The sequence below is a fragment of the Danio rerio genome, chromosome 11 (assembly GCF_052040795.2).
Source record: "Danio rerio strain M-AB ecotype USA chromosome 11, GRCz13ab, whole genome shotgun sequence".
In the NCBI taxonomy this organism is placed as follows: Eukaryota; Metazoa; Chordata; class Actinopteri; order Cypriniformes; family Danionidae; genus Danio; species Danio rerio.
In genome coordinates, this window is record NC_141031.1 from 28660675 (window position 1) to 28688100 (window position 27426).

The window sequence follows — 27426 nt, forward strand, 5'->3', positions numbered from 1 at the left end:
TACATTGGAAAAAAACGGTTTAATATATCAATTAGAACAATGCATTTTACATTTGTGAAGGTTATTATTCATAATCACAAAACACAGTCAACATTTCATTCCCAAAAATATATCAATGCAGGACAAAGACATACTGCAAGACGGAAATTCCGTAAAGAAAAAGAAACATCATTTCGAGTTCCTTGCTTAAAAAACATTTCAAGCATTTAGATCTTGTGCAGATCCCTGTCCTCATTGTCCAGGTTGTAAAGTGGAAATGACACGGTAGAGACGGGCATGGGAGTGAGAGGGATTACGCCGTCCAAAGGCAGAAAACGCATCAGTTCAAAGCTTGCCAGGAGGTAGACCACTAACCGTTTTAAGTCCAGTTGATGTTCTATTAAAGCAGAGGCCTTATCCATTTTATAAAAATGAGAAACGAAAAAAACATTTATGTAATGCTTGGTTACCAAAGAAACCGAGTGCTCATGATGGCGTCACGGCAATAAACGAGTAATTATACTATTAATGCAACTTGAAGGAGGTCTTAATAGACTGGAAGCAAATTCCCGAGGTTGCCTCTGGCTTTGACATACATGCGTATAATATACCAGTGAAAATTAATGCTGTTCTTATACAGTTTTCAAGCAGGTGTCATCACATATTGTAAAATCACCTCAAACTTTGAGATATCCATAAAAGGCAAATTAGCCCAAGTAAAGTGCTTTTCATAGAAACAAGCAACCTGATTGACCAGATCACCAATATGCAAACAGTTACATAATTTGGGTTGTAATAATGGCACTTACAACTTTTAAATCATTTCCATGCAAGTGCAGAAGACGTTCGTCATTCCCAGTTGAAATTTTAGTGTGATTTTAATGGTCAGCAGCCCTGCTGTAATTTACAAAAGGTACAGAGAAAAGAAAATGGCTTACGGGTTTTGGCTGGTTCAGGTGAAGGTCAAACACTTTTACATACAGCAAACTTTTTTTCTCCTGCTCCCCCTGACTGTATCAAACAGCTCAATTCATTTACTGTCAAAATAAACGTCGAACAACAAAAGTAAAAACAAAAAAAGCCTCTCAGATTATGATAAACATTCCCTGTGGAGGATAACATTTACTTAAATATACATATATACTCTTCAAATATTTTTTTCTCAGTAAAAGAGGAGCGGGTCCAAACGGAGTAAAGACATAGAGAAGATCAGTCCAATAATTCTGTATACAGAAGCACATGCATCAGGAGACAACTGGATCCAAAAACCTTACGCATTAAACTGGGTCTAAGAAAGGATAACTGCTGAATGATTGCCTTTTGCAATACCTTAAAATCAAAAGGTCAATATTTATAAATCAAGTAATGTTACGCGTGATAGAGATTTATTTATTTACTTTCTTCAGTCCATTTTGGGAGTGAGACATCCAAAGGCTTATTTATAAAAGTGCACTGAGAAGATACTTCCAATGGGCCGACGCAAAAACATAAGCAGGAAGAATTCTCCTGGTCCCCCGAACATTCAGGCTGTAATCAGGTTAATCCAATTTAGTTGAAAGTTCCCCTTCCAGTCATTGACTAAAAGAAATCCTTTAGAGAATGTGGAGTTCTACCTGGCTAACTTCAAAAGAGACTCCTGCAATAAGCAGAACAGAAAGGAAAGAGAAATCAAACACTCAAACTATAAAAATGTAACTGAAAACATAATATATATCAATGCTAACAATGAAATACCTCAGACTGCCCTGGTTCATTGATTAAGAGGTCTTCGTTCTTTACTTCTGAAGGAGCACTAGTCATCTGTACACTTCGTGTCACCGGCCCACCTTTCCTCTCCCGCATCCTAGCTGAAAAACGTTCCTCCTTCTTAGATTGTGCCGTTTTCACAACAACCTCCTTCTTGACAGCTGCCTCTTTTTTGTCAACAACCTCCTTTTTGACTGCTGCCTCTTTTTTATCAACAACCTCCTTCTTGACAGCTGCCTCTTTTTTATCAACAACCTCCTTCTTGACAGCTGCTTCTTTTTTATCACCAACCTCCTTGTTGACAACTTCCTTTTTAACAACTACCTCTTTCTTGTCAACAACCTCCTTCTTGACCACCACCTCTTTAAATCCACGTTGCATTTTAGATGGTGGTCGTGTTGAAGAGTCATCAGTAACAGCAGGAGTTATAAAAGTCAATGGCTCATTGCTTTTTTTGCCTTTCTTAATTTGTGGGGCAGCGTTGACTACATTTGAGGATGGCCTCTTAGTACGTACCTGAGGTTCTTTGCCTTTATTTGCTGCTGGAGCTTCATTCTCAACTGGTTCAGAGGTTCGAGCTCTGGTTTTTCCCAAGGACGGTGTGCTTGATCCAGAAACTGCTTCTTGTTTGACTTCAGAGTCAGTAGCTCGACTTCTGAGACTCCTGTTTTTGTCTTGAGGTGTCAGAGCACCTTTTTTCAACTTCTTGGCAACAGGTCTTTGCGGGCAGCTGCAAGCAATATGTTTCGTAAGACTGGCTGGGTATGTGAACTCTCGACTACAGTATGGACATGCATGGACCTCACGAGTCTCCTCTTCCTTTACCCGGGCTGTCGGTTTCTTTGCAGAAGCTGCAAATTTGTTCTTCTGTGATATAGCTTTCTGGACAAGCTGGTTTTTCTTCTTATTTAGGGCTGATAACTTGACTTTGGATGTTAAATCTTGGTTAAAGTTAAGCCTTTTTGGTTGACCCATTCTGCGGAAGGCATTCTGCCCAGTTGAAGGTCCTGTTGGAGAAATACCATTAGGAGATTGTTTCACAACCTGCTTGAGAGGAATGGGATTCTTCTTAGGGGTATAACGTCTCTTATCACTAGCATTAGCACAAACTAATATGTGTTTGTGTAGCTCAGGCATGTTGTCAAAGCTGTTTCCACATTTGGTACAGCGGATTGCAGTGCTAAATGTTTGGGGGATATTGTGTGTGGTAAAATTAGTGGCAGAGGCAACTGAGCCATCCGGGGATCGGTTGTGGTAAGGAAAAGGTGGAGGCTTGAAACTTGGGTAGTGCTGATTAATGCCAAGCCGGACATCTGGACCTTTTGGCTTGCCAGCCTCAGATGCCATAATCTTTATTGTAGTGTATAGCTCTTCTGTAGGGTCTTCATGTCCACCTTCCTCTTCTTCCACCTTGTTAGTGTCATTGTTATGCTCCTCAGAAGAATTCTCAGAGGGAGCCCCAGCAGTTGAGTCAAGAACAGCATCTTTCTCTATATTTGCACAAGCTGGATTTGTGTAGTTCTGAGGTCTGAGCTTTCCATTTTCAACGGCAGTGTGAGTGCAACTCTGACTTGGATGTAGGTCACTTTGATGTTGCTGAAGATTGCAGAGGAAGGCAAACTCCTTTGAGCAAATAGAGCAAACATAAATTCTTCCCACCCCGTGGAGAGACGAGCGGTGTTCGAGAAGAGCAGTGGCGTTACCAAATAACTGCACGCAAAACTCACACTTAAAAGGCCACTCTGATGCATGCTCTATTATATGACCACTAAGGTCTTTGATGGAGCGGAATGGCTCTTTACAGACGTTGCACACAAAACTTTTGACAAAAGTCTCCCGCTCTGCAGAGTCAACCTCATCAGAACTTCTAACTGAAGTTCCAGGTGAAACGTCAGCCCCATTTGCAGTTATGTCTACCATCTCCTCTTTTTTTCTTACATCCTCTATAATTAAGTTGTCATCAGCCTCTGAGCTCCTCTGTGGTGAATGCAATTTGCTGAGAAAGTTTGGGGATGAGGATTCCTTTTTAGGAGTTGATTGTACTGTAGAAAGGGGAGACTTTGATTTTTGTCTGACTTCTGTTTTATTATTAAGGTCTTGGGGGAGAGTTCCTTCACAGGAATGGCTTTGGTTGCTTTCAGAGGAAGTATCCCACTCCAGGTGAGAAGAACCTGCTTGGTCTGCAGTTTTTAAAAACTGAGGCTTAGAATCATGGGTTGAGCCCTCAAGTAGTGTTTCCGACTTTGAAGATGAATCTGCTGTACAATGTCTTTTTGCATCCTGAGGCAGAGGAGAATTTACAGAGTCTAACTGCTCAGCAGTTTGGTGTGATTCACTAACAATGGAATTTAATGCATCATGGCATGGTTCTGTTAAAGCAGATGAATCTGAAACATCTTCTAAACTATCAACAGCTTTAGGGGACATTTTAGGGGACAACACTGGAAAAGGGGAAGGTGTTAAGGCGTCCGACAACGGAAAATGCTTTGATGATAAAGGTGGCGGAGATGGGATAGTGGGTAAGACTGGAGGAGGTGGGGTAGATGATGCTATACTTGATGAAGAGGGCGAGGACGGATTGATAGTCATAAGGGTCAGGGAGGGGGGAGAGGTTGATTCACAAGGAAGGCGTTCTGATCCTGACCCAGGACTAGAAGGGGCAACACAGGTGGCACTCTCGGATGATGAAAAAGCATCAGGGCTTCCAACAGTGTTGGATTCTTCTTCTCCAGGTGAGTTTAGCCCAGCATACTCATTCATTAACACTTTCTCTAAAATGCTAGTATTGGGTTTCTTTCTTTTTACATGTGGCGGTAGTGTTGCTGAGCCTGTCTTTACTTCATTGTCAACAGGACTTTTACGGCTCATACTTAAGTCAAGCACAGCCTCTCCAGACCCTCTGCTTATGCTATCGTCTCGTTTACTAAAGGAATTTGAAAGGTCAAGCGGCTGCTGATTGCAAGAATTCCCACCACTTCTTGAGGGAGACCAGTCTTTTCCTGTCAAACTCTCTGTGTCCCCATGATCTTTGCTGGGCGAAGTCCAAGAATCTGTCACGCTTTCCATCTTTGGCACCTTCAGAGAACACGTAACCCCAGTTGCGGAGTTTGTGTTGTCATTTCTTTGTGGTGGGCTATTCTGTGAAGTTGTGGGAGGGGAGGCAGTTCTTCTTTTAAACTTACCCTGGACAGCAGGCAGTGAAGTTACTGAAAGTGGGGTGGTCAATCTACTGTCTGTAATTAGACCAATGGCTGGTTTCTGACCGTCAGGGGCTTGTAGTAGTTGTTTCAATTTTGGAGATAGATAAACTGTTTTCTCCTTTGGAAAAGCTAATGTCTCAGTTGACTGGGAGAAAATGTTTCCTACTAGCAAAGAGGACTGAGAGGAAGGAGAGGACAGGGAGGAAGACGACGAGGCAGTTTCTGCCTCCACTTTTACACCAGGTAGCATAGGTGGTGTAGCAGTTCGTCTTCTCTGAGTAGCCTGAGTTACGCATGAAACTTCTTTTGCTGGACATGTCCGTGTTTCAACTTTAAGAGCATGACCAATTTGTTTTGGACTTAAAATCAGAGTATCAAGACCAAACAATGCTGCGGTGTTTGAATCAACTTCAATGACCTCACAGTTGCTCACTGTACTTGTAGATGGAATCTTTCCATCGATGTAATGGCTCAGATTTTCAGATATATTGTTAGAGATATCTACCATGCACTCCTCCCTTTCTCCCTCATCCTCCGTCTCCACACTGGGCACATAGATAGGTGGTGGACTGGCACTTGGTGACTCTTCCTGGAGTGAAACTGTCTGCCCTTGTTCATGCTGATGCTGTTGGGATGAACTCTCCTGAAGGAGCATACCTTTTCGTCGAACACCTTTTGGCATTAGATGCCGCTCATGGATTCTGCGCTGGTGTCTGCGCATGTTGGTGTGTGTGCCGAAAGCCTTGTTACAGTATTTGCAAGGATGAAGCTCTTTTGACTCCCCATTCTCATCTACTATAAAAGGTCGATCAGATTCAGCACCAGGCTCTTTTTTCAAACTCTCAGAGGTCTGCTGAGGTGGACCATTCTGTGTGCTTATAACGACTGAATGGCTTGGAGAAGACACACTGCCAGAGGTAGCAGAGTCATTAGCCACTGTGGGACTGGGGAGGAATGATGTGCCGCTAAGTGACCCAGGCCTATTTAAAGTTTTACTCCCATTCTCATGTCGACGTTCATGTCTGCGCCTGCCTACCTGAGAGCCAAAGGGCTTGGCACAGTACCGGCACTTAAACGTATGAGTTTGATGGTTTGAAGTAGTGTGAATATGAGTATGACGCTCCAGGCCCTGTTTGGTGGAGAAATGACGCTCGCAGTGCTGACAGGGGTATGTTTCTCCCTGGGGGTCATCCTCAAAATCCCCCTCTGCCTCTAACTCAGGGTTTGCTAAAGAAGATATACAGTCTGTATCACATAGTGGACTTTCTGAGCTTTCTTCCGCAGGGCTGCCTGAATGTGATTGCAGGAGAGACTTTTCATTCCCCTCAACTGATTCTGCCTCAGAGGGGTGCTGTGGGCTCTGATTTAACTGTGGTTGCTGCAGTTGTCCATCAGCCTCTGTGTTTTCCTCATTCAGTCCTTCCCACCGGTTCATCTCTGTTGCATGAGACTGGACAGGGTTTTCATTTTCTGTAGACATTGCCTGGGAAACTGCATTCTCCTGTTGTAACTCAGAAGGTGAAGACGGTCCTTCCTCACCATTAAGCCCTGAATTTAAAAGAAAAAGGAATGTTATTTATTTAAATCAAATACAGTTTTGTAACAACTCTTAACAAATAAATTAGCTAGGGCTGAAACTAATCCACGCAATTGATTATAATTTTTATTGATTAGTTAGGCATGAGCTATACACAAAACAAACAACTGAATTATCTTTACAAAACTGGAAAAAACAACAAAATTCCACTGGACAAAACAAATCTTAAAAAAATAATAGAGCGAGTAAGAACAATACGTTTCCCCCAAAAAACTACAGCCTATATAAAGTGTATATTTAAAACAGATGTTTAAGACGTGCTTTATCCACTGCATAACTTTAATTTGTGGTTCTAACTTTATATATTGACTTGTAAATAAATAACAGAGAAATGAAATACAATTAGAGGTCAACCAAACTATCCGTGAAGTTTAATAGTTGCAACGTCATGGACTGGACCAGGGGTGTCAAACTCAATTCCTGGAGGGCCGAAGCCCTGCACAGTTCAGTTCCAACCCTGCTCCAACACACTTACCTGTAGGTTTCAAACAAGCCTGAAGGACTCAATTAGTTTGATCAGGTGTGTTTAATTAGGGTTGGAACTAAACTGTGCAGAGCTGCGGCCCTTTTGGATTTGAGTTTGACACCTGTGGACTAGACAAACGTAAAAGCTCTTTATTAAGGGAATGACTTAGTCATAAAACCAAATATGAAGTGTTCATCTGTGTGTCAGCTATAATGCACACATTTTAGACTTAAGCTTTAGCTTTATATTAAATTGAGCAATCAATCCATATGTAAAATCCTGATTTCATAACCAAATTATCTTCACAGACAGCCTAAAATCAATTAAATGTTATCTGACATTTATTCTTTGAGTGTTATTTTTAACTTTAAGTTGACTTTTTTTTTTTTACTTGTAATTAAAGTTAAATTTCTCAAAGGCGTGCATAATAGTTGACACCAACACTTTATGTATATTAATGTTTAAAACATGTAATCTAATGAAATATATAACTTTAATTCTCTAACTGTCCACATTTTTATGAGTTTGTCATTACTTAGATGTCCTATAAGCTACTTTTAATGTCTGTACATGCTCACACATTTCTGCTTAATGCACACTGTATTATTTAAAATAATAATGTAGTATAAGTTATTGCAATAAAGAACTAATGACACACCGATTGCCAAAATAACTGTTAGTTGCAGGCCTGCTGCTTGCAATTAACTAAAACTGATTAAAATATGTTTTGATTGAGATAAACATACTTGTGAACAGTGCAAATCCCTGCTAGACACTGATGAAGAACATATCCTACCTTCCTCTGAGTCCCGCATCTCTGTTATTGAGGGTTCAGAGGTGCTCAATTTCTTCGGTTCACAGAACCCACCCAAATCAGTCTGCCTGGATTTTTCAGACAGCTTCCTCCTTGCTTTAGGGAGAAACAAATCTATTTTTAGTATTTAAAAATGAGAAAACTTTCAAGACTAGCTAAAGCCAAAACAGCTATTAATATTATAGGCTAAATTTTTCTATTATGACTGTCAAACATTAACAATACCATCAGCATTTCATTAAAAAATTAAGGAAACACTTTTTAAATTTAAGGTGTGCTTGTTACACTTACTCCACATATGTGCTATGTTAATTACAATTAATTGTACATAATTACATGCAACTGAGACAGAACCCAATTACATGTAATAGGTTAATGTTACTCAGTTATTACATGAATATTTAAAATGTAAAAATGACACCTAAAAATAAAGTGCACCCAAAAATAACAATTCACACAATGAAAAACTGTAAAACACCAAGTTTTGCAAGAACATCTAGTACATTACACCTGCAAGACCTAAAACAAGAATGCCATGACCTTATTTTCTACATATGCCAGCAAACATCACCACAAAACCAGACTGACTGCTCCATAACACCGCAGCACTCTGCATGACTTACATAAAAGTATAAGGAATCAAATCTACAACACTTACTGCATGCTAAATGCTAGTATTAACTGTAACTAAATATCAGGTGACTGTAGTACTTTAAAGGGATAATTCACTCAAAAGATCCAATCTCCCAAATGTATTTTCTAAATTTAAATAGCTATAATTGGTATTGAATGAGGGAAAAACAAACATCCCTGAAAATCTAAACTGGCAGTGAATGATGACTGCACATTCATTTTGGTGTGGATTATCCCTTTCATTATATATAAACGTTATCTATATGCTTTTAGATGCATTGAAACAAGCAGTGACAGATATCGTCTCAGTAAGCCTAAGAAAACAGCTATCAGCTGCTGTCCTTGTGACAAGGTCATTTGGGAGCATCTTTTACAAAACCCAATTCATAAAACAGACACATGCTACTAACTTGGTCATCTGATCATACTTGTCGAACAATCAGTCCACATATTCACATTCTACTCTGTCCTCAAATGTTACTCTAATACATTTTAGGGAACACAAGCCTTCATGTTTTCAAACAAAATTACATATGGACTACATATTTCAATGCACAGACAACTGCAAACGATGCCTACACATTTATACATCATCTGACCATACTTCAGATAATGGACCTGTGCACAAATGTAATTACGATGTTACTAACACCCAAAAAGATGGCTGACAAAATATCTAAAATTATTAAGGTTTTATTTAAGCCAGGCTGAGTGCAAAATCACGTTAGAAAAGAAAAGTTGAATTCTTATTGTTTATAAACAATGCAAAAGCAAAATATTAATGTCACAATGTCAAATATTTCAAAGACAACTACTTGTCTCCAGTTTTGATGTTAAGTTAATCATTTAAAACGGAATAAACTTACTTAAAACATCATTGCATTCATCTCTGCTGTCATTGGAAAGGTGAAAGTCAAACAACCATTTACTCCTTTAAATACTCTTTTCTTCTCTTGACAGCAAGTTCAGGTCAGCCATCTATTTACCTTTTTCATTCACTGATAAAAACTTTAAAACAGCTACACAATTTAAAAAATCTATACATTTATGTAATATTTAATAGCAAAACAAATTCCCAAAACGTTTATAACGCAACAAATAAACGTAATAACACAGTTACGCGTGATAAATAACCAAAATCTGGCAAATAAATAGGCCAAACTCTCGTTATTTCTGATTTGAAACTCTCAGTTCACTTTTTAGCTCATTTAGGTCTCTTTGCGAGGAGGGTCTGGAAGGTCATCTCTGTCAGACATGGGTTGTGACTCTAAACCTAGTGAGCTGACCATCTAGATGGCATGTTTGGGCATCATGGGCGCGTTTAAACGTGCTAATGGGGGCACTCGGACGTGTCCGTGGTGCTCAAAATGTTCTCTAGGTGAGGAGTTGACGAGATTTTGAGACACTGGAATGAAGTCGGAGTCTGCAAGGCGGCTAACAGCCCCGTCCATCAACATGAGGAACAGCACGGTATACTTCGCCTTACTTTGACCCCGTCCCTCATCGTTTTGTATTTAACATAGCTGTTTACAACAAAACGACAAATACAATTCGCCTACCTAAATATATTCGTATAAAACGAGCGAACAGCCAGTTGGCTAACATGCTAACTTAAGCTAGCGACTGCGAACGCGTCCAAACAGAATAAACACATGTATTCAGACATGACTTGGATATTAATAGAGGAAAAATAAGCCATTAAGCAGCAATGCGAGGCGGAGTTTTTAAATTACCTCGCTTTGCTCTAGGTGAACTCTTCTTGTTCAGGTTGCTAGTCCTTTCTTCCTCTAATGCAGCTGCTATCTCAGGATTGTCTTCCCCATTGTACCACACGAGAAGTTCTTCGTCCGGGCCGATTGGCTGACGGGGAGCAGATGGACCAATCAGTGCCGAGCTTTTTGGCATGCCATAGGATGAAATACTATCTAGGCCTTGACGCTCTGTCAGACATTTAGGAAGAGACCCTCAAAACAAACTAGGGTGCAGAATGAGTTAGTCCAGCCGCGATACTTTTATAACACGTTAAATGATGTTAAAGATGATTTGCTTATCTGTCAACTTCCATACCTGTAGAAGGAATACATTTCAAAGGGGAATATTAATTTGCATATTCAGAAATTATATATTAAAGAAGTTTAATGTGCATACATTTAAGGAAAAATAAGTATAACAATCATTCTTTGTTTGTTCCAGATATATTACTTTTTTTTTAAAAGATGCATGCCTCATCATGAAATTAGCATTTAATTTTTATGTATTTACATGCTTATTACATAAAACATTCAAATTCATGCATAATTTTTGTTATATAAATCACAATAATGTCTTAAAAGATTAATTTTAACAGCAATTAAAATAATTTAAATCTTTAATTATTCTTTCTTGAAACTCAAATGCTTAAAAATAGCAATTTATACTGCTTTATTTGTGTATTATTATTAATCACTATATGTTATTATATGTTAATTAGCATATTCAGGAATCATATATTATAGAAGTTTACTGTGCATACATGCAAGGAACACAGCAATCAGTATAATCTTTCTTTATTTGTCCCAGATATATTACGTCTTTTACAGATCTATGCATCATCATAAAACTAGTATTTCATTTTTATATTTACATGCTTATTTAAAAAAAATTCTAATTCATGTGTGTTTTTTGTACTATAAATCACAATAATTTCTTGAAAGATAAATTTTAAAAGGAATTAAAATGATTTAAATCTTTAATTATTCTTTTTTGCAACATAAATGCTTAAAAAATTACAATTTATACTCTTTCACTTGTTTATTTATAATTATTATTATTAGTAGTAGTAGTAGTAGTAGTAGTAGTATTAACAATAGTAGTAATAATTACTTCATGTAATTATGTTAATTTGCATATTTAGAAATAATATATTATAGAAGTTTAATGTGCACCCATTTAAGGAACACGGCAATAAGTATAATCTTTATTTATTTGTCCCATATATATGGTTTCTATTAAATATAAGTGCCTCATCAAGAAATTAGTATTTAATTATAATGTTATTACATGCTTTTTGCATTTTATTTACTTATTATTTGTTTATATATATATATGAAAAACTAATTGTAAATTAGATCACAATAATGTCTTAATTTTATCAGGAATTAAAATTGTTTATATGTTAAATTTTTTCTTGCACCAAAATTAGCTATTTATACTCATTTATTTCAGTTTTTATTTTATTATTAATAATTAATGTACAGACGGAAAGCTGATGCAACTGAATTTCACTGTTTTCCTATTTTCTGAATTATGAGTGTTTTCATTTAATACTGTACAAAGTATATCCATATTACTGTTTCAGACCATAATTTGCATAACCAACTTCTTAATATGTCAATAAAAGGAACTATATTCAATTTTTGTTGTTGGAGGAGAGATCATGGTCCCATTATGCAATTTGAAAGCCTAAATAAACAAAGGCACACATTAGGCACAAAAACACAGGCACATTAGGCAAGTATTGGACACTGCTAATGGATATTGTTACAGTGATTGACAATGACTTGAGTTGTTCTTTTTGTGTGAATGCTGACGAAATGGTGATACATTTGTTTTGATCATGTCATTACATTCAGGAGTGTTGGAATAATATAGATTTTTTTTATTTGTTAAAGGGAAAGATTCTACCAGAATTTTCTATACAAGTGAAAATGATTATATTTGGGTATTTTAACTCACACCCCACAAAAGAAAAGAATGTTTTTTAATACATTTAGATACTTAAGTAAATTTTACATTCACAAATGCAAACTCTCAAATAGTAAACCTGCCTTTGAGGCCTTCATTAAAGTTTTGGAGAATTTTATAAAGGTATACAGTATATATATATATATATATATATATATATATATATATATATATATATATATATATATATATATATATATATAGTTACATTAAAAGAGTATACTGGAAATGTGGCATGATCAGTGTTTCAATATCAGCTAACTTTAAAATAAGTTTGCTTTAGTACATTCATAATGACAATGCAAATTGTTCCAAAGTTTGTTTATGAGAGTCTATTATCCCTACAATAGCTGCGTTTATTTGATTTTTGAAGTAAGGAATAATCAACAAGTAAACTTAAAAGTGATCAATAATTAAGTATTAAAAGAATCTAATTACAAGGAAGGAAAGCAATGTAAAAATTGTAATTTAATCCTGTGGTGACAACGCTGACCTATCAGCATCGTTACTCTAGTCTTCAGTGTCACAACATCTGTCAGGCTCAAAAGAAACTGATTTTGTGAAAACCATGATAACGGTCAATCCCTTGAAATGAAATCATATATTAGGGGCGCTTTGCCTAAAAAAGTTAAATTGCAAAAGGTTAAGCTACCCCGTCAAAGTTCCATTAATTTGTCTTTTAATTAAATAATAACCTACCCTTAACACTTTGTAGTAAATGGCTCGATTAATCTCCAGTGGAAAAAGGTTTTGCTCTTGAGAAGATCGAGCCCAGTTCACATACCGCAACCAGTTTCCTTTCATTGGATCTGTGGCATCTACACACATCCACCCCCAGGCTGGAAAATACACCTAATGACAGTGGAACAATACGCATCTAATTAAAGGGATAGTTCAACTTAAAATTGCTTTAATTTACTCACCCTCAAGCCATCCAAGATGTAGGTCTCCCTAATTTTCTTACATGAGCAATAAAAGTGATTTTTAGCAGAAACTGGTCCTTGGTGATTCAGGAAATGCAAGTCAACAATGATTGAAAAGTAAAAAGAACATATTAAGCAAAACAAAATTAATAGGTAGTTTTCATATGATGTCACTGATGATGCGTGAAATTCAGATGAAGGGCATAAAGTGGTTCTTCTACATAGCAATCGCTATCAGAACATCAAAATATTTCTGTTTTATGTTGTCTAAATCAGCCAAAATAAGAAATGCCGAACCGCTTTTATTGACTTACAAACGTTTTTGCTTATAAAAAAGGGAGGGGGAGTTCAAGAAACTGGCTGAAAAACGGATGAAAGGCGGCATCTAATAAACATTTTTTCAATACATCCATGTGTACAAGCCATTTTTGAACATGATAATTAATTTGACAGCACCAATAAAGATTATGTGCAGGTCTAACTATGTGTAAATTAGCATGAATATTTTAATGTGTAACATAAACATCAGATGCAAACATCACCACACTTATACAAAACCCAATAGAATATAAATAACGTACCCTGCCACATAATCGCTGAAATGAAATCTGTCTTGTTTTATAATAATCCATGTCCTCACTGGCTTGTTGATGTTAAATTCATCGACAGAACAAAAAAGAAATGCAATCCTTGCTTCAAAACTAGACGGTTATTATTGTGGAAGACTTTTTCCCACTTACAAAAATAAATAAATAAAAAAATCGTATAATGTACACTATGCGGTCACGCTTTTGGATGGTTTCATCAGTTATTTCGTGATGTCTAGAAGATTTCCACATGGGGGAAAAAATACAGTAATTCATAATAAACATGTTTTTAAACCACATAGTAAAGTGTATAATACGTATAATTATTTGTTAATGAATGCTGCAGAATACATTAGCATAGTAAATTGATAAACTGTAATAAATACTGTAACATTAGCATAAACTGTGGTGCATTGTGATAAAGTGTACAAAACTAAAGCCTATACTGAATAATTTGTTTATTGCTACAATTGTGTTGTACCACAGCAACAATATAATTACAAACAGTTTAATTATCTATAGTATGCTTCCAAACACAAGTATTTACTATAGTATTTCTCATGTAACATATTTGTACAGTATGTACCACTTCGATTACAGGCAAATATATTTTATTTCAGTAGAAAACTCAGCCCTCTTCATGATATAAGGATCCTGCCCAACATATGTGGTTGTTTTCTATTTATTTCTGTTTTAAAATATGGTTTCCTCTATGTCTCCCATTCAGTATTTTACTTCCTGCCCTCCATCTGAATTTTGTATGTAACCAGAACCACATGATTGAAAACAACATATAGGCATGACTCCGGACAATACTTTGAGCTCTTATACAGCTAAATGGTAGTAGATTTGTTGCAAAATGTCATAAGGGTAAAAACGCATATGTGGTTTACAATGTGGGAAGATAACCGGCTTCAAGGATTACAACGGTTTGGAAAAGTCACGTTGTTAAGACCGATAAAATTTTCTGTTTTACCGTTCCTGCGGTATAACTATATTTTAATACGCTGTCAAAGACTTTTTTTTTAGGGCAACAGTATTTCCAGCAGCAAAGGACCATCCACATCAAAAGCTAATTTGAAAATTGAATTGCTTGTGCACCTACATTAATGCATGCTCTGGACCTGAGCAGTGCAGTGGCTTACTTTTTTAAGAAAAGAAAAGATCTCCAAAGATGCCTTTAAGTTATAAAGAAATCTGTGTTTTTGAAACTAATGAAGACAGCAGTCTATTGCTGTATCTGAAATCGCCCCCATAGCCTCATTTCCGGTTCCCTACATTAGTCCACTAATATAGTCCACTTGAAGTGAATGAAACGAGTTGGTAAAGTGTGCTGAAGGGATGCTGTTTTGTTTATGTTTAACTGGTTGATAAATCCTTTAGACGGATTTGATTTCAACTTCTTGGTCAGACCCTGTGATAGTTATTCAAAACTTTTGTTGCAACATCCATCCACATCCATTTGTTGAAACATCCATACACACTCATACACTATGGCCAATTTAGTTTATTCAATTCACCTATAGCCTTTAGACTGTGGGGGAAACCGGAGTACCCAGAGGAAACCCATATATACTGATGTACTGCACAACAAATGTCATTTTTCTGATTTTTGATACAATACCCTACGCTGCCATGCAGGATTCGCTGGCCATTTCCTATTAAAGGAAGGAGCAGCAGATTACTATGTATGGGACTTTGTCCGACTTTGACAGGGACTTTGACAGTAACTGTTACAGTTCACATGGTCCATTTTTTTCTTCCTCCAGATCATAACATGTTATTGTCATTAAAATTGTTGCCTCGTGTTGTGCTTGTACTGTACATCCCAGGTAAAACCTTCATGGGGCTTTTTACATATTGTGTCCAAAACCATGTTGAAAACGCACCACTTGCTTCTTCCTTTACCGATTTAAATACGTTTCTAAACTCACAATATGCTATTTGCCTTTGCTATGCTTCAAAATAGTTCAACTTTTGCCACTGTGTGGATTAATACTGAATGTTTGTCGTTGATATTACTTGAGGTCAAGTTTAAGAGTAGTGTAATATGCTTGTGTTTAACTCTATTCCTGCATAAGGCTCTCCCATACTCTGTGTGCTACTTCATAGCTGTGGTGGGCATTTCTCTCCGTCTTGCACTGAACGCAGTCGACCAATCACAACAGACTTGTTCATCAGTCCAATCAGCACAGATTAGCTTCACGCTAAGGAGGGGTTTGGGAACAAATCAATCGCTGAACGAATCATATGGGAGTCAGTGGGATAATTGGTTAAAAATAAATGCATATTATAAAATAATGAAAGTGTTTTTTGACCTTGCATGCACATCACCTTTTGTTGGAAACCCCCAAAACCAAAATATGACCTTTTATGATGCAAAATATGGGCTTGTTAAAGGGACAGTTCACCCAAAAATAAAAATCTACAGGTTTACAACATTCTTCAAAATTTCCTCTTTTGTGTTAAAACAGTTTTGAAAGAAGTGGAGGATGTGAAAATGATTAATGAATTTTAATTTTTGAGGGCGCTATCCCTTTAAGTTTTATTTTCATCAGTTTATAATACCTCTGACAGAACTAAAACCCTTCTCTACACAATATCTGATACACACCTCCCACATGTAAACATTGCTCGTCACTTGAGACCTCTTCTTTCGCTCTCCTACAAATGGTCCAAATCGTTTGCCTTTTGGTATTAATCTAGATGCCCAGACACCTGTAGAGACACATGCAGAAAAATTCTATTGGAGCAAACACTGGAAACAAACTTTTTTTGTGTGCGTGTCATTTCAGTACATCAGATTTTTGAGCATGAATCAGAACGAGCCACTTTAAGATCTCCAGAGACTCTCTCGCAGAGCCATTTTTTAGAGCATTGGATATTAAACATTTATCTGAATATTTCTAGGGCACCGCCACAGCGTAACGCACATTCTCTATTTCAAACAGCAAACAAAATAAGACTGCAGTTATGTTGTTTGCAGCTCCTTGTTTAGCATTCTCTGCTTCTCAATGTTGACCAGGCAAACCAGTCAACTGTCAAAAAGTCTAATGCTAACTTTGTAAATACTTGAAATGGCCATTTGTGTTTAAAGCCAAATATGTAGGACAGCAGCAGAGTAAAAGAAATGCTGCAATAATAAACATGTTTTCTCATTAACGAAATCATTTAGCAGTTCTCAAGCCTGCCGTTCCTCACCAATGCGACTGGGGTTGACAGCTGATGGCTCCAGCTTCATGCTGTTTGGCAGCCCCTTCCACACATGGGCTGGGATGTCGTCCAGGGTTTCATATGCTCCTTGAGGCAAAGCCATTACAGCCTAAAAAAAGAGGGATTTATATTTTACAATGAGTTCCTTAAATGTATATGGGCCAAAGATGAAAAGAGGTTTTCAACATCAAAACAATAAAAGAAGGTGTCCTGTTTTATTTGCTTACCAAAAATGATGCAAAAATAATGATGACTATTTTTTTCTCCATGTTTTACAGAAGACTAAGATGTGCATGAGCAGTAGTTTATATAGCAAACAATAATTTGACAAATTTGACAAAACTATTTAAAAGGATAGTTCACCCAAAAATGAACATTTGCTCACTCTCAAGTGTTCCCAAACTTTTATGAGTTTTTTAAGAAAGATCAAAACCTGTATTCATTGACTTCCATTGTAGAAAAAAATACAAATACTATGGATGTCAACGGCTTCTGGTTTTCAGCTTTCTACAAAATATTTTCTTTAGTGTTCAACAGAATAAAGAAACTCAAGGGAGAAGTGAATGATGAGTAAATGATGACAGAATTTTGATTTTGGGGTGGAAAAATTAAAAAATGAATACACATTATAATGTTTACACATTTTCATTTTAAATGTTAAATCATTATACATTTTTCAGTTTACAAAATGTAATAACTTGAAATGTAATAAAATATACACTCACTGGCCACTTAATTAGGTACATCTTACTAGTAGCGGGTGGGACCTGCTTTTGCCTTCAGAACCTCCTTAATCCTTCATGGCAAAGATTCAACAAGATACTGTAAATATTCCACAGAGATTTTGGTTCATATTAACATGATAGCATCATGCAAGTGCTGCAGATTTGTTGGCTGCAGTGCACATCCTAGATGTCAATCTCCCGTTCCACTACATCCCAATAGTGCTCTATTGGATTTAGTTCTGGTGACTGTGAAGGCCATTTGAGTACAGTGAACTCATTGTCAAGTTCATGAAACCAGTCTGAGATGATTCACGCTTTATGACAGGGTGCATTATTCTGCTGGAAGTAGCCATCAGAAGAATAAGACTGTGATCATAAAGGGATAGACATGGTCAGCAACAATACTCATGTAGGCTGTGGCGTTGACAAGATGCTCAATTGGTACTTATGGGCCCAAAGTGGGCCAAGAAAATATCCCGCACACCATTACACCAACACTACCAGCCTGAACCGTTGATACAAGGCAGGATGGATTCATGCTTTCATGTTGTTGATGCCAAATTCTGACGTTCAGAGATGCTCTACTGCATACCTTGGTTGTAAAAAGTGGTTATTCAAGTTACTGTTGCAAGTGTGGTCATTCTCTTCTGACCTCTGGCATCAACAAGGCATTTGCGCCCACATAACTGCCGATCTCTGGATATTTTTTTTCTTTTTCGGTCTTTATCATGTTCTGTAACCACTAGAGATGGTTGAGCGTGAAAATCCCAGTAGATCTGCAGTTTCTAAAATACTCAGACCAGCCAGTCTGGCACCAACAACCATGCCATGTTTAAAGTCACTTATGGCCCGTTTCCACTGAGTGGTACAGTATGGTACGGTTCGGTTTGGTACGCTATTATGGTCGTTTCCACTGTCAAAAGGCGTACCGAACCAAACCGTACCGTACCACTTTTTCGGCACCCTTTCGAAAGGGTCCCAAACACAAGAATGGGTACCAAAAAGCGGAGCTAGACGCGCAGCTGAATGCTATTGGTTTACAGAGATACATCACGAGCTTAGACAACAAGCCAGAATGTAAACAAAGGACCCGCTATGTTTGAAATACACAGCGAGAGATTACTTGCGCTCGCCCCGCGTCTATATCTGAAACTTTTTGAGCTGATGATAATAACGTGCGCTTGATTATAGACAAGCTTTGGAAACCTGATCCTGTGAGAAGCTGACAAATGAGAGAGTGACACATTCAGAAAGAAAAGGACAAACGCGAGAGTGGAGCGCGGAAAAAAAGTGGAAGCCAAGGAGCACGTTATTTCTTCAGCAAACGTGAACAAACTGTCTTGTTTTAATTTTTATCATCACCTTTTGGACTAATATGAACTGGGAATGATGGAATGACTCTCTAACAGAGGCTACATGTGCTGCTGAAGATTACATACACAGATGAGAGGTTTTCACTGACTGTAAGCTATCTTTGTGTTGTTTTGAACCTAATTAAGGCTCAAATTTCTGCTGTGTATACTTTTTCTGTAGTTGGTAAAATATCGGGGACTGTAAGGGTCTGTATGTGTTCATATATGACGTGATTGGCTAATTAGAAATTTGCGTTAATGAGCAGTTTGACAGGTGTACCTTATAAAGCGGCCAGTGAATGTAGTATATCTTATTCCTTCGTATATAGTTATAAGTACACTGTAAAAAATGCTGGTTTCCACACAATTCCTTCATGTTTTCCCAACACACATCAATTAAGTTAACTTAATAGTTTTTACAAATTTAAGTGGATTGAACGTAAAACAATTGGCCTCAAAAAAGGAAAGAATTGTATTGTTTTAACTCATTTTAGTTAAGTAGTTTGAACAAGTAATTTTTTGAAACACATAATTTTGAGTTTATGTTGTTACATAAATATGTTATCCTCAATAACAATGTTCCATTGTTTCTCCCATATTTAAACATTTTATTTTTGAAAAAAAGTTATTTATATGATTTCAATGCATGTAAAAACCACTTTAATGTACTCTTATATACACCAAAATGGGCTGTTTCATCTTTGACTCATATGTAACCGATGCTTACAGCATGTATGAACTTTGCAGGGAAAAAAGCATTTATACAAAATAGGAAAACGCCATACCTGCGCCAAGGATTTAACACTCAGTTGAACTTTAAGACTCCTAAGACCTTTCTTATTTCATGGATTCTGCAAAACAGAAATCAGAAGCCGTTATTTTAATATCTAGTACAAAATAATCCTCCAAAATAATGCAGAATGGGACTTATTCAAGCAATTCCAAGGCCTGAAAGCCAGAAAATGTGTGCTTAAATCCCCAAAAACTCCTTCAGTACCTGATTTTGCACTACTGTTCCAAGTCTCTTTGGGGTCAGTATGATTTATTAATTTATTTTAATTGACTTTTAAAGTGATTATTTACCAAGGATGCATTAAATTAATCTAATTAAATGAGTTTTTAAACGCTCCTTTCATGATCCCGTTTTGCATGTAATACACATAATTCGATTAACATTATTGTGTCACTGCGATATCAACATTTCCTCTGGAGTTTCATGTAATTTCAGGTGTTTCATTTTTAATTTGTCGATTTTAACTGCAGTTTGGCACTTTCACTTTCATTCTGGAACATTTAATGCATGCCCCCCATGCCAAACGAGATATTGGATGCGAGTATGAACTGCTGGAAGAATTTAATGCCACATGTATGTGTCTGTGGCTCTTTACTGACCCAGAACATGCAGGGAATAGTGTTAAACAGCCATGTGTGCAAAGACTATCCTGTCACAAAATGCAGTGAAATTCCTACACGACAGTAATAGTTTGATTGCGATGTTCACGTGTCTGTACTGCACTTCAATAACACGACTAAAATCGGCCTATTCCCTATCTTAAATCGATTTCTGATTAGTTCGATTATGACCTTAAACGTATTAAATTAATCAAAAATCTCTGTTTACATGGTGGACTCTTAATCAGTATTTTCTTAATCATATTAAAATCGGTGTCCATGTACTCAATCACAACTACTCATATGTTTTAAAACTACAGCATTTACATTCTAATAGTTACTTTACAGTGCACTTGTAAATTTTACAGTATTACAGGCAACCAAAATTGCCAGTAATATTGTAAATTGTTCAACAATTTTTACAGAGTGGTCGACTTTCTTTCCTCTGTAGAACACAAAGGAAGACGATTTGGAGAACATTTAAAAGCAGCAGCCATCGACTCCACAGTACATTTGTTCCTTCAGTGGATGTCAATAATGCTTTTATAAATTTTTCAGAATATCTTGTTTGATGTTGAACAGAAGGAAATTTGTAAAAGTTTAGATCCGATGAATGTGACAGGGTTTCCACAGGTTTCATCAAGTTTAGACTTTTAAAACACTTTTAAGATCATTAAAAATGAAATTTTAGACTTATACAAGGTTAATCACTAATAATTTTATTCTAATGGCCTGGTATTATCATGAAGAATCATATACTTGTTTTTAGTTGTCTTTCCCTGATTAGGCAATTTAATAGGGAATTTGCTGAAAACTTGAATACAGGTTTAAAAACAGGCCTAAATAATTAAAACTTAAAAATAAAGTTTTACTGGGAATTATTGTTGGTGATTGGATGGATGTGGGCCCGATTAAGTAGCTTTATTTGGACAAAGCTAAATTAAGACCTGTTGAAAATTATTTAGGACCTACAAAACAATATTTCAGTGAATTTACTTTTTAAGGTCGCTTTTTAAAATGCAAGACATTTTAAAACTTTTTAAGACCCAGCGGGCACCCTGGTGTGAACTAAAAGATAAGGAAAATGTCATTTTTGTCATCCTTTAGTCTTTAAAATGTGCAACATGATACATTCAGTAACATATTCACATGATCTAAAACATTTGGTTAGAGCATGTGCATCGCCCTTAGGTTGTTTTTCCACACTTAATAGTGTTGATCTCACAGGTGTTCTTAGACTATAAACAGTATCTATTACCAAGGGCCTCACACTGTTTGTAATTAACCCAACCTCACCAAAAATCAAGCCAGCCACTTGAGAGATAACACTCGACAAAAAAAAACATCATTTAGTCAGACGTACAAGCGCAAAAAAGCCCACCATTTCAGGCAAATACTGATCCGTCTTGTCGTGGGTCTGCAGAGAATTGGTCTCATACCCTAAGAAGAGAGCAATAACGCAAGCTGACAGGACGGTAAGTAGAACACTGTCATCAGGTTTGGATGACAGCAACAGAGAATAAGAGGAAATTGAGAAAACAGCATGACACACAAGGGGTTTCTCTGATGTGACGCTGTTATGTAAGTGTGGAGGTCGAAGACAGATTTTAGGCTTCCGCTGGCTGGCAAACACAACAGAAATAGTGTTGAAACAATCAGATTAAAACATCAATATCAAACTCTCCCTCACTTTCTTTCTTTTCCGTCTGGATGGAGGTTTGCAGAAATTATTCATGATATCATTATACTAAAAATAGATGTGATTTCTAATTCACAGACGCCTTACGTGTGGTCACAGAGAAAAAAGGAAGAAGCGTTCTTTCCGAGTGTCTAATAGTCTTTGTGCTCAGAGATCCTGCGGTCGTTAAGGATTCATTCTTTTATTTCTGACAGGAAAAATAATTAGTCTGCAGCACTAGCACTAGTCTCATAAATGTGAACTTTAAAATGAAAACTTCAGCTACCAACTTTATATACCTTTTGACACCAGCGTTTTATGCCAGGATTTTACTCTTAAAGGTGCACTTGATCAGTTTACTGTAGCTGACTCTAGTCTTTTGGTGTATTCAAGTAATGTTGGGGAAAAAAACGTAGTTTAAAAAAAGGTTAACTCTGCCAGAAATAAAAATTCTGTTATTAATTACCCACCCATATCCTTCGTATCCCTTGAGGCATTTGGTCATATTTATAACACAAATAAAGATATTTTAGATGAAATTCAAGAGCTCTGTCCCATTATAATGTATGAAAATATGATGTATGCAGAAAATGAACCAAAAACAATCTAAAAACAACACATGGGTGCTTCATGGCAGCTGTAGTAAACGTGCACCCTGACTGAATGCTAAATGAAAACATTGACGAACAAAATCATTTTTACGCAGTTTTTTCGCACAAAAAAAACAGCTTTGTGTGATAAAAGTTTGACAATTCGTAACTTTAGTTTTAGTTTACGGCTGCGCAAGTAATTGAAATTCAGTTTCGATCTCGGCTCCTAACTATTATGAGAAAACACTTATCTCTAAAAAAATCAGTAAAGCATGTACTGTAATGTAACTTTTGCAGCACAGGAAGAGCATCATTCATTGATGTACATTCAATCATCCATGTTTCTTAAGCGTGAAAGAGATTGCATGCTGTTGTCTGTATGCGCTCGGCCTCATATTAGTGTAAACAGGGTCTCAGAAACGAGCAGAGTACACACATCTAAAGTCATCTTAATGTGAGCGCTTTAATGGTCAAATACATGCAAACTTGTGTCAAAACGCGGTGTTTAGTGATTATTCATATTAACCCTGACTTATGTAATAGACATACGAGTTGAGAATCAAATGATAAGTGAAAGAGAAATCATAAATCAGAACCGTACTGCTTTTAAAGTGACAGCACGCAATATTCCTGCTGCTGACTTTTTATCAATAATCAAACAACCAAAGGAGAAAATCACTCACTGCTCTTGTCTGAAGGGCTTTTGTAGCTACAGTTTAATTAAAGTTTCATTCTCACAGTGAAGATGCTTATAGCACAGTTTGTTTCAGGTTTTTATTTTATTGTATTTACTTCCCTCTTCTTATTTACAGGGAGGAAAATAAGTGTATACAGTTAAAGTCAGAATTATTAGCCCTCCTGAATTATTAGTTGCTCTTTTCTGTTTAATGGAAAGAAGTTTTTTTTTCAACCCATTTCTAAACATAATAGTTTTAATAACTCATTTTTAATACCTGATTTCTTTTACCTTTGCTATGATGACAGCACATAATATTTTACTGCATATTTTTCAAGATACTAGTATTCAGATGAAAGTGCAATTTAAAGGCTTTATTAGGTTAAATAGGCAAGTTAGGGTAATTAGGCAAATCATTGTATAGTTTGTTCGTTAGAAAATCAAAAAAAATATATTGCTTAGGGCGGCTAATACCAATCACCTTAAAAAAAAAAAAAAAAAAAAAAAAAATATATATATATATATATATATATATATATATATATATATATATATATATATATATATATATATATATATTTTTTTTTTTTTTAAACCTGCTTTTATTCTAGCCAAAATAAACAAATAAGCCTTTCTCTAGAAGAAAAAATATTACAGGAAATACTGTGAAACATTCCTGAATCTGTTAAACATCATTTGTAAAATATTTGAAAAATAAAAATAAAAATCACAAGAGGGCGAATAATTTTGACTTTAACTGATAATCGTTTGGAATAATCATGATTACAATAATGACCAAAATAATTGTGATTATGATTTTTCCCATAATCAAGCAGCCCTAAGTTTAGTTTAAGTTTAGTGAGTAATTGATATGAATATCTCATTTGTAATTAAGTACGCCTCCTTTTTAAAATCATACATTTTCATATGACTCTCAGGACGGTTCATTGATTGCTATGGGATGGTTCGTTTCTGCCTATGGAGGATGAGGGAGCTCTTGGATTTCATCAAAAATAACTGGATGATTGGAAAAATGACGATGAGTAATTAAAAATAGGATTATTATTTTTGAGTGAACTAAACTTTCAACACCACAACAATATAGAAACTTTGGATATGAAACATCTGTATTAATGTTAACTTTCATTCATTTTTAAAGTGTTTTAAGTGTTTTATCTAGTGTTTTATCTAGTTGCATCTTCAAAAAATATTTACAATTATCTAGTATTGAAAATTTTGTTTATTTGGACTAAAAAATAGTTGAATTACATGCATAAAATATACCTCAAAATGCTGCATTTTCTTCTCATAATATGATTAGTGGGGCACCACGATGGCTCAGTTGTTAGCACTGTTGCCTCACAGCAAGAAGTTCGCTGGCTCGAGTCCTAGCTGGATAAGTTGGCATTTCTGTGTGGAGTTTGCATGCTATCCCCGTGTTCGTATGGGTTTCCTAAGGGTGCTCCGGTTTTCCCTACAGTCCAAAGACATGTTAGGTGAATTGACAAAACAAAATTGGCCGTAGTTTATGTGTGAATTAGTGTGTAGGAATGTTTCCCAGCACTGGGTTACAGCTGGAAGGGCATCTGCGGTGTAAAACATATGCTGGATAAGTTGGCAGTTCATTCCACTGTGGCGACCAGTAAAGTCTAGATCTGATACGCGGCTGGCTGGAAGTGCGGAAGTACATCAATAAAGCAGCATTTTCTTAAGACACTGTATAACAATAATTAATATTTTTACAGTACCGTGATGGTTGGGTTTGGGGTTGGGGTGGGGGTAGATGTTAATAAAACACAGCTCAATTTATTGGGTAATTTAATTGACAGCATAAATAACACTCGGTACAACTACTGCTTTACATTACTGTGACGGTTGGGTTTATGGTTGGGGTGGGGTTAGACGTTAATAAAATATAATTAATGGGAAATTTAATAAATATATCTGATCTAGCAACAACCGTGGCGAATCCTGGGGAATAAAGGTGACTAAGCCGAAGAAAAATGAATGAATGAAAATGATTAGTTTTAAGCCCTATACTGACACCTATTGTCCTGGGTGTAACTAACTGCGCCAGCAACACACCAAACCGCTTTTATTTGCTTGGTTTTTATTCAGTTTTCATACTACTGACATATCTTTAAGTACGTATATGTATATAATGGACAACAATGGATTTAATAAGCTATAATTTTTACTGTTATGCAACATGTATACATTGTAAAAAAAAAAGTATACATTGTGGTTAACTACACAACGGTAGAACAACTCAAGCCGATGTCATCAGCTTGATAAAATATTTGAATAAAGTATTGATCAAATTAATTATTCTTAATAACTAAAAGTGAAGAGATTGTTATTAGTAATTCTTAACTAGCTTTTATGAAAATGTAATGTAAACATGTAAACAACAACCATTCATTTTTGGCTTAGTCCCTTTATTCATCAAGGGTCACCACAGAGGAATGAACCGCCAGCATATCCAGCATATGTTTTACACTTTGAATGCCCTTCCAGCTGCCACCCAGTACCGTCCATACACTCTCACATGCACACACATACACTATAGCCAATTTAGTTTATTCAGTTCATGTCTTTGGACTGTGGGGGAAACCGGAGCACCCGGAGGAAACCCACACGAACACAGGGAGAACATGCAAACTCCACACAGAAATGCCAACTGGCCCAGACGGGACTCGAACCAGTGACCTTCTAGCAGTTGTGTTAACCACTTAGCCACCCTGTTGCCCTAAACAACAACCATTAATTATTAAATAATTTAAAATACTATCATAATACAAAATGTCATTATACTTTTAAAAATCATATTTTGAGACTATTGTGCTGCTTAACACTATTTTAAAATGTCTTTTGTTTTTTGTTTTTTTGTTGTTGCTCAGAATAAAAATTAAACAGTACACAGTCTAATGGATGACAATTTAATTACACTTTTTAAACGCTTGAAATCCATTTGGTTCGTCACCAGTATAGGCTATACGTTATATAACATCATTCTATTGTCAAGATGAGGGTGTAGAATCTTGTTTTCTGCAACACTGATGTGCCTTAAGTCTTATTGTAATATGAATATGCATAATTCCAATAACATTTCTTAAAAATATTCTTAAATTCCTCACATGAAGAACTTTTTATTAGTTAAAACAATGCTGAGAGCACCTTTAAGTTAAGATTTCATCTGAACACCTCCACACTCCTACTGTATTAAAAAAATAGGAAGAAAACCAGTTTTTCTCCACTACTCGAAGGTTCTTCGGGAGGCAGGAGAGTCTGAATAAAAGCCGGAGATGAATGAGAAGTATCTCATTGTGGTGTCATCTTTGTTAATAACAGACGGTGGCTGTGGGACAAAGAAGGAAGGCGTTTCAGCACCCACAGCCGAAGATGGTTTACATAACCAACAGCGAAAAAAAAGTTTCCCAATTCATTCAAGAATCACCAGCAGAAACTTAGACGATATCCAGAACCGGATTTTAAACGCGCTGACACATAATACTCAAATGCTCCACAAGATAATTATGATAAACTCCAATCAAACAAAACAAAGATGAAGCTGAATGCTAAAGTGCATCCGCGTGCTTAAAATATTGTCACGGATATTGGAAGGTGTTAAATTGTGAAGTAACTGAGCAGCTCGTGCAAAAATCTCTTCAGGTTTTGTATCCTCCCCTCTTCCATGCAAACAAACACACACACATATATACACACACACACCGCGCTTTAAACACTCTTCAAATGTTCACATTTTCGCGCGAGGAATCTTCTGTGAGAGGAAAAGTTGTCTAAAATGTTGCTTGTTGCCCTCGAGTTGCTTTATGGACTGGCAGGACGAACAGGTTTTATTGTTATCATCAATCCGAGCTCTCATAAGTGCACAAGTCACTCCGAGCAAGGTGTCCGTTTCCCCCTGCCATTCAGAGCAGCGGTGCGAAAGGCTTGTTTGAAATAAATAAAAAAACACGAGGACTGGAACACTTACCTGTTGTTTTTACCGGCTCTGTGGAGTTTTTTGGTCTACCTGCTTTCCAGTGTGCTGAAAATGGCGGATGGAGACTGGAGCTTGTGGAGCTTCCCCAATGTAGCTGGTCGGTCGGGTCGCAGAATTGGGAGAGGC

General features: G+C 36.5%; 1 protein-coding gene across 2 annotated transcripts; it reads right to left on the minus strand.

Annotated features, from left to right (window-relative positions):
* prdm2b (PR domain containing 2, with ZNF domain b) lies at positions 1-27426 on the minus strand. 2 transcript variants are annotated; one of them, XM_087273745.1, is made up of 9 exons: positions 27292-27426; positions 19744-19809; positions 16870-16990; positions 16283-16386; positions 12858-13010; positions 10169-10295; positions 7785-7898; positions 1714-6473; positions 1-1615 (listed from the first exon to the last, which is right to left on the minus strand). In XM_087273745.1, exons 3-9 carry the CDS (start codon positions 16982-16984, stop codon positions 1589-1591), a joined length of 5400 nt encoding a protein of 1799 aa, XP_087129871.1. In that variant the 5' UTR covers positions 16985-16990; positions 19744-19809; positions 27292-27426; the 3' UTR covers positions 1-1588. The 2 variants fall into 2 exon arrangements, with proteins under 2 accessions (XP_087129871.1, XP_087129870.1); XM_087273744.1 differs by having other exon boundaries at positions 7785-7916.

What these genes read in the sequence shown, in the direction of transcription:
- prdm2b (XM_087273744.1), bottom strand. Translation starts at nt 16,984, where the DNA reads ATGGCTTTGCCTCAAGGAGCATATGAAACCCTGGACGACATCCCAGCC. An exon ending in TTCACCTAGAGCAAAGCGAG is followed by an intron (nt 7,917 to 10,168) that starts GTAATTTAAAAA and finishes TACTAAAAATAG; the next exon opens with ATTTGTTTCTCCCTAAAGCA. An exon ending in GATGCGGGACTCAGAGGAAG is followed by an intron (nt 6,474 to 7,784) that starts GTAGGATATGTT and finishes TTTTAAATTCAG; the next exon opens with GGCTTAATGGTGAGGAAGGA.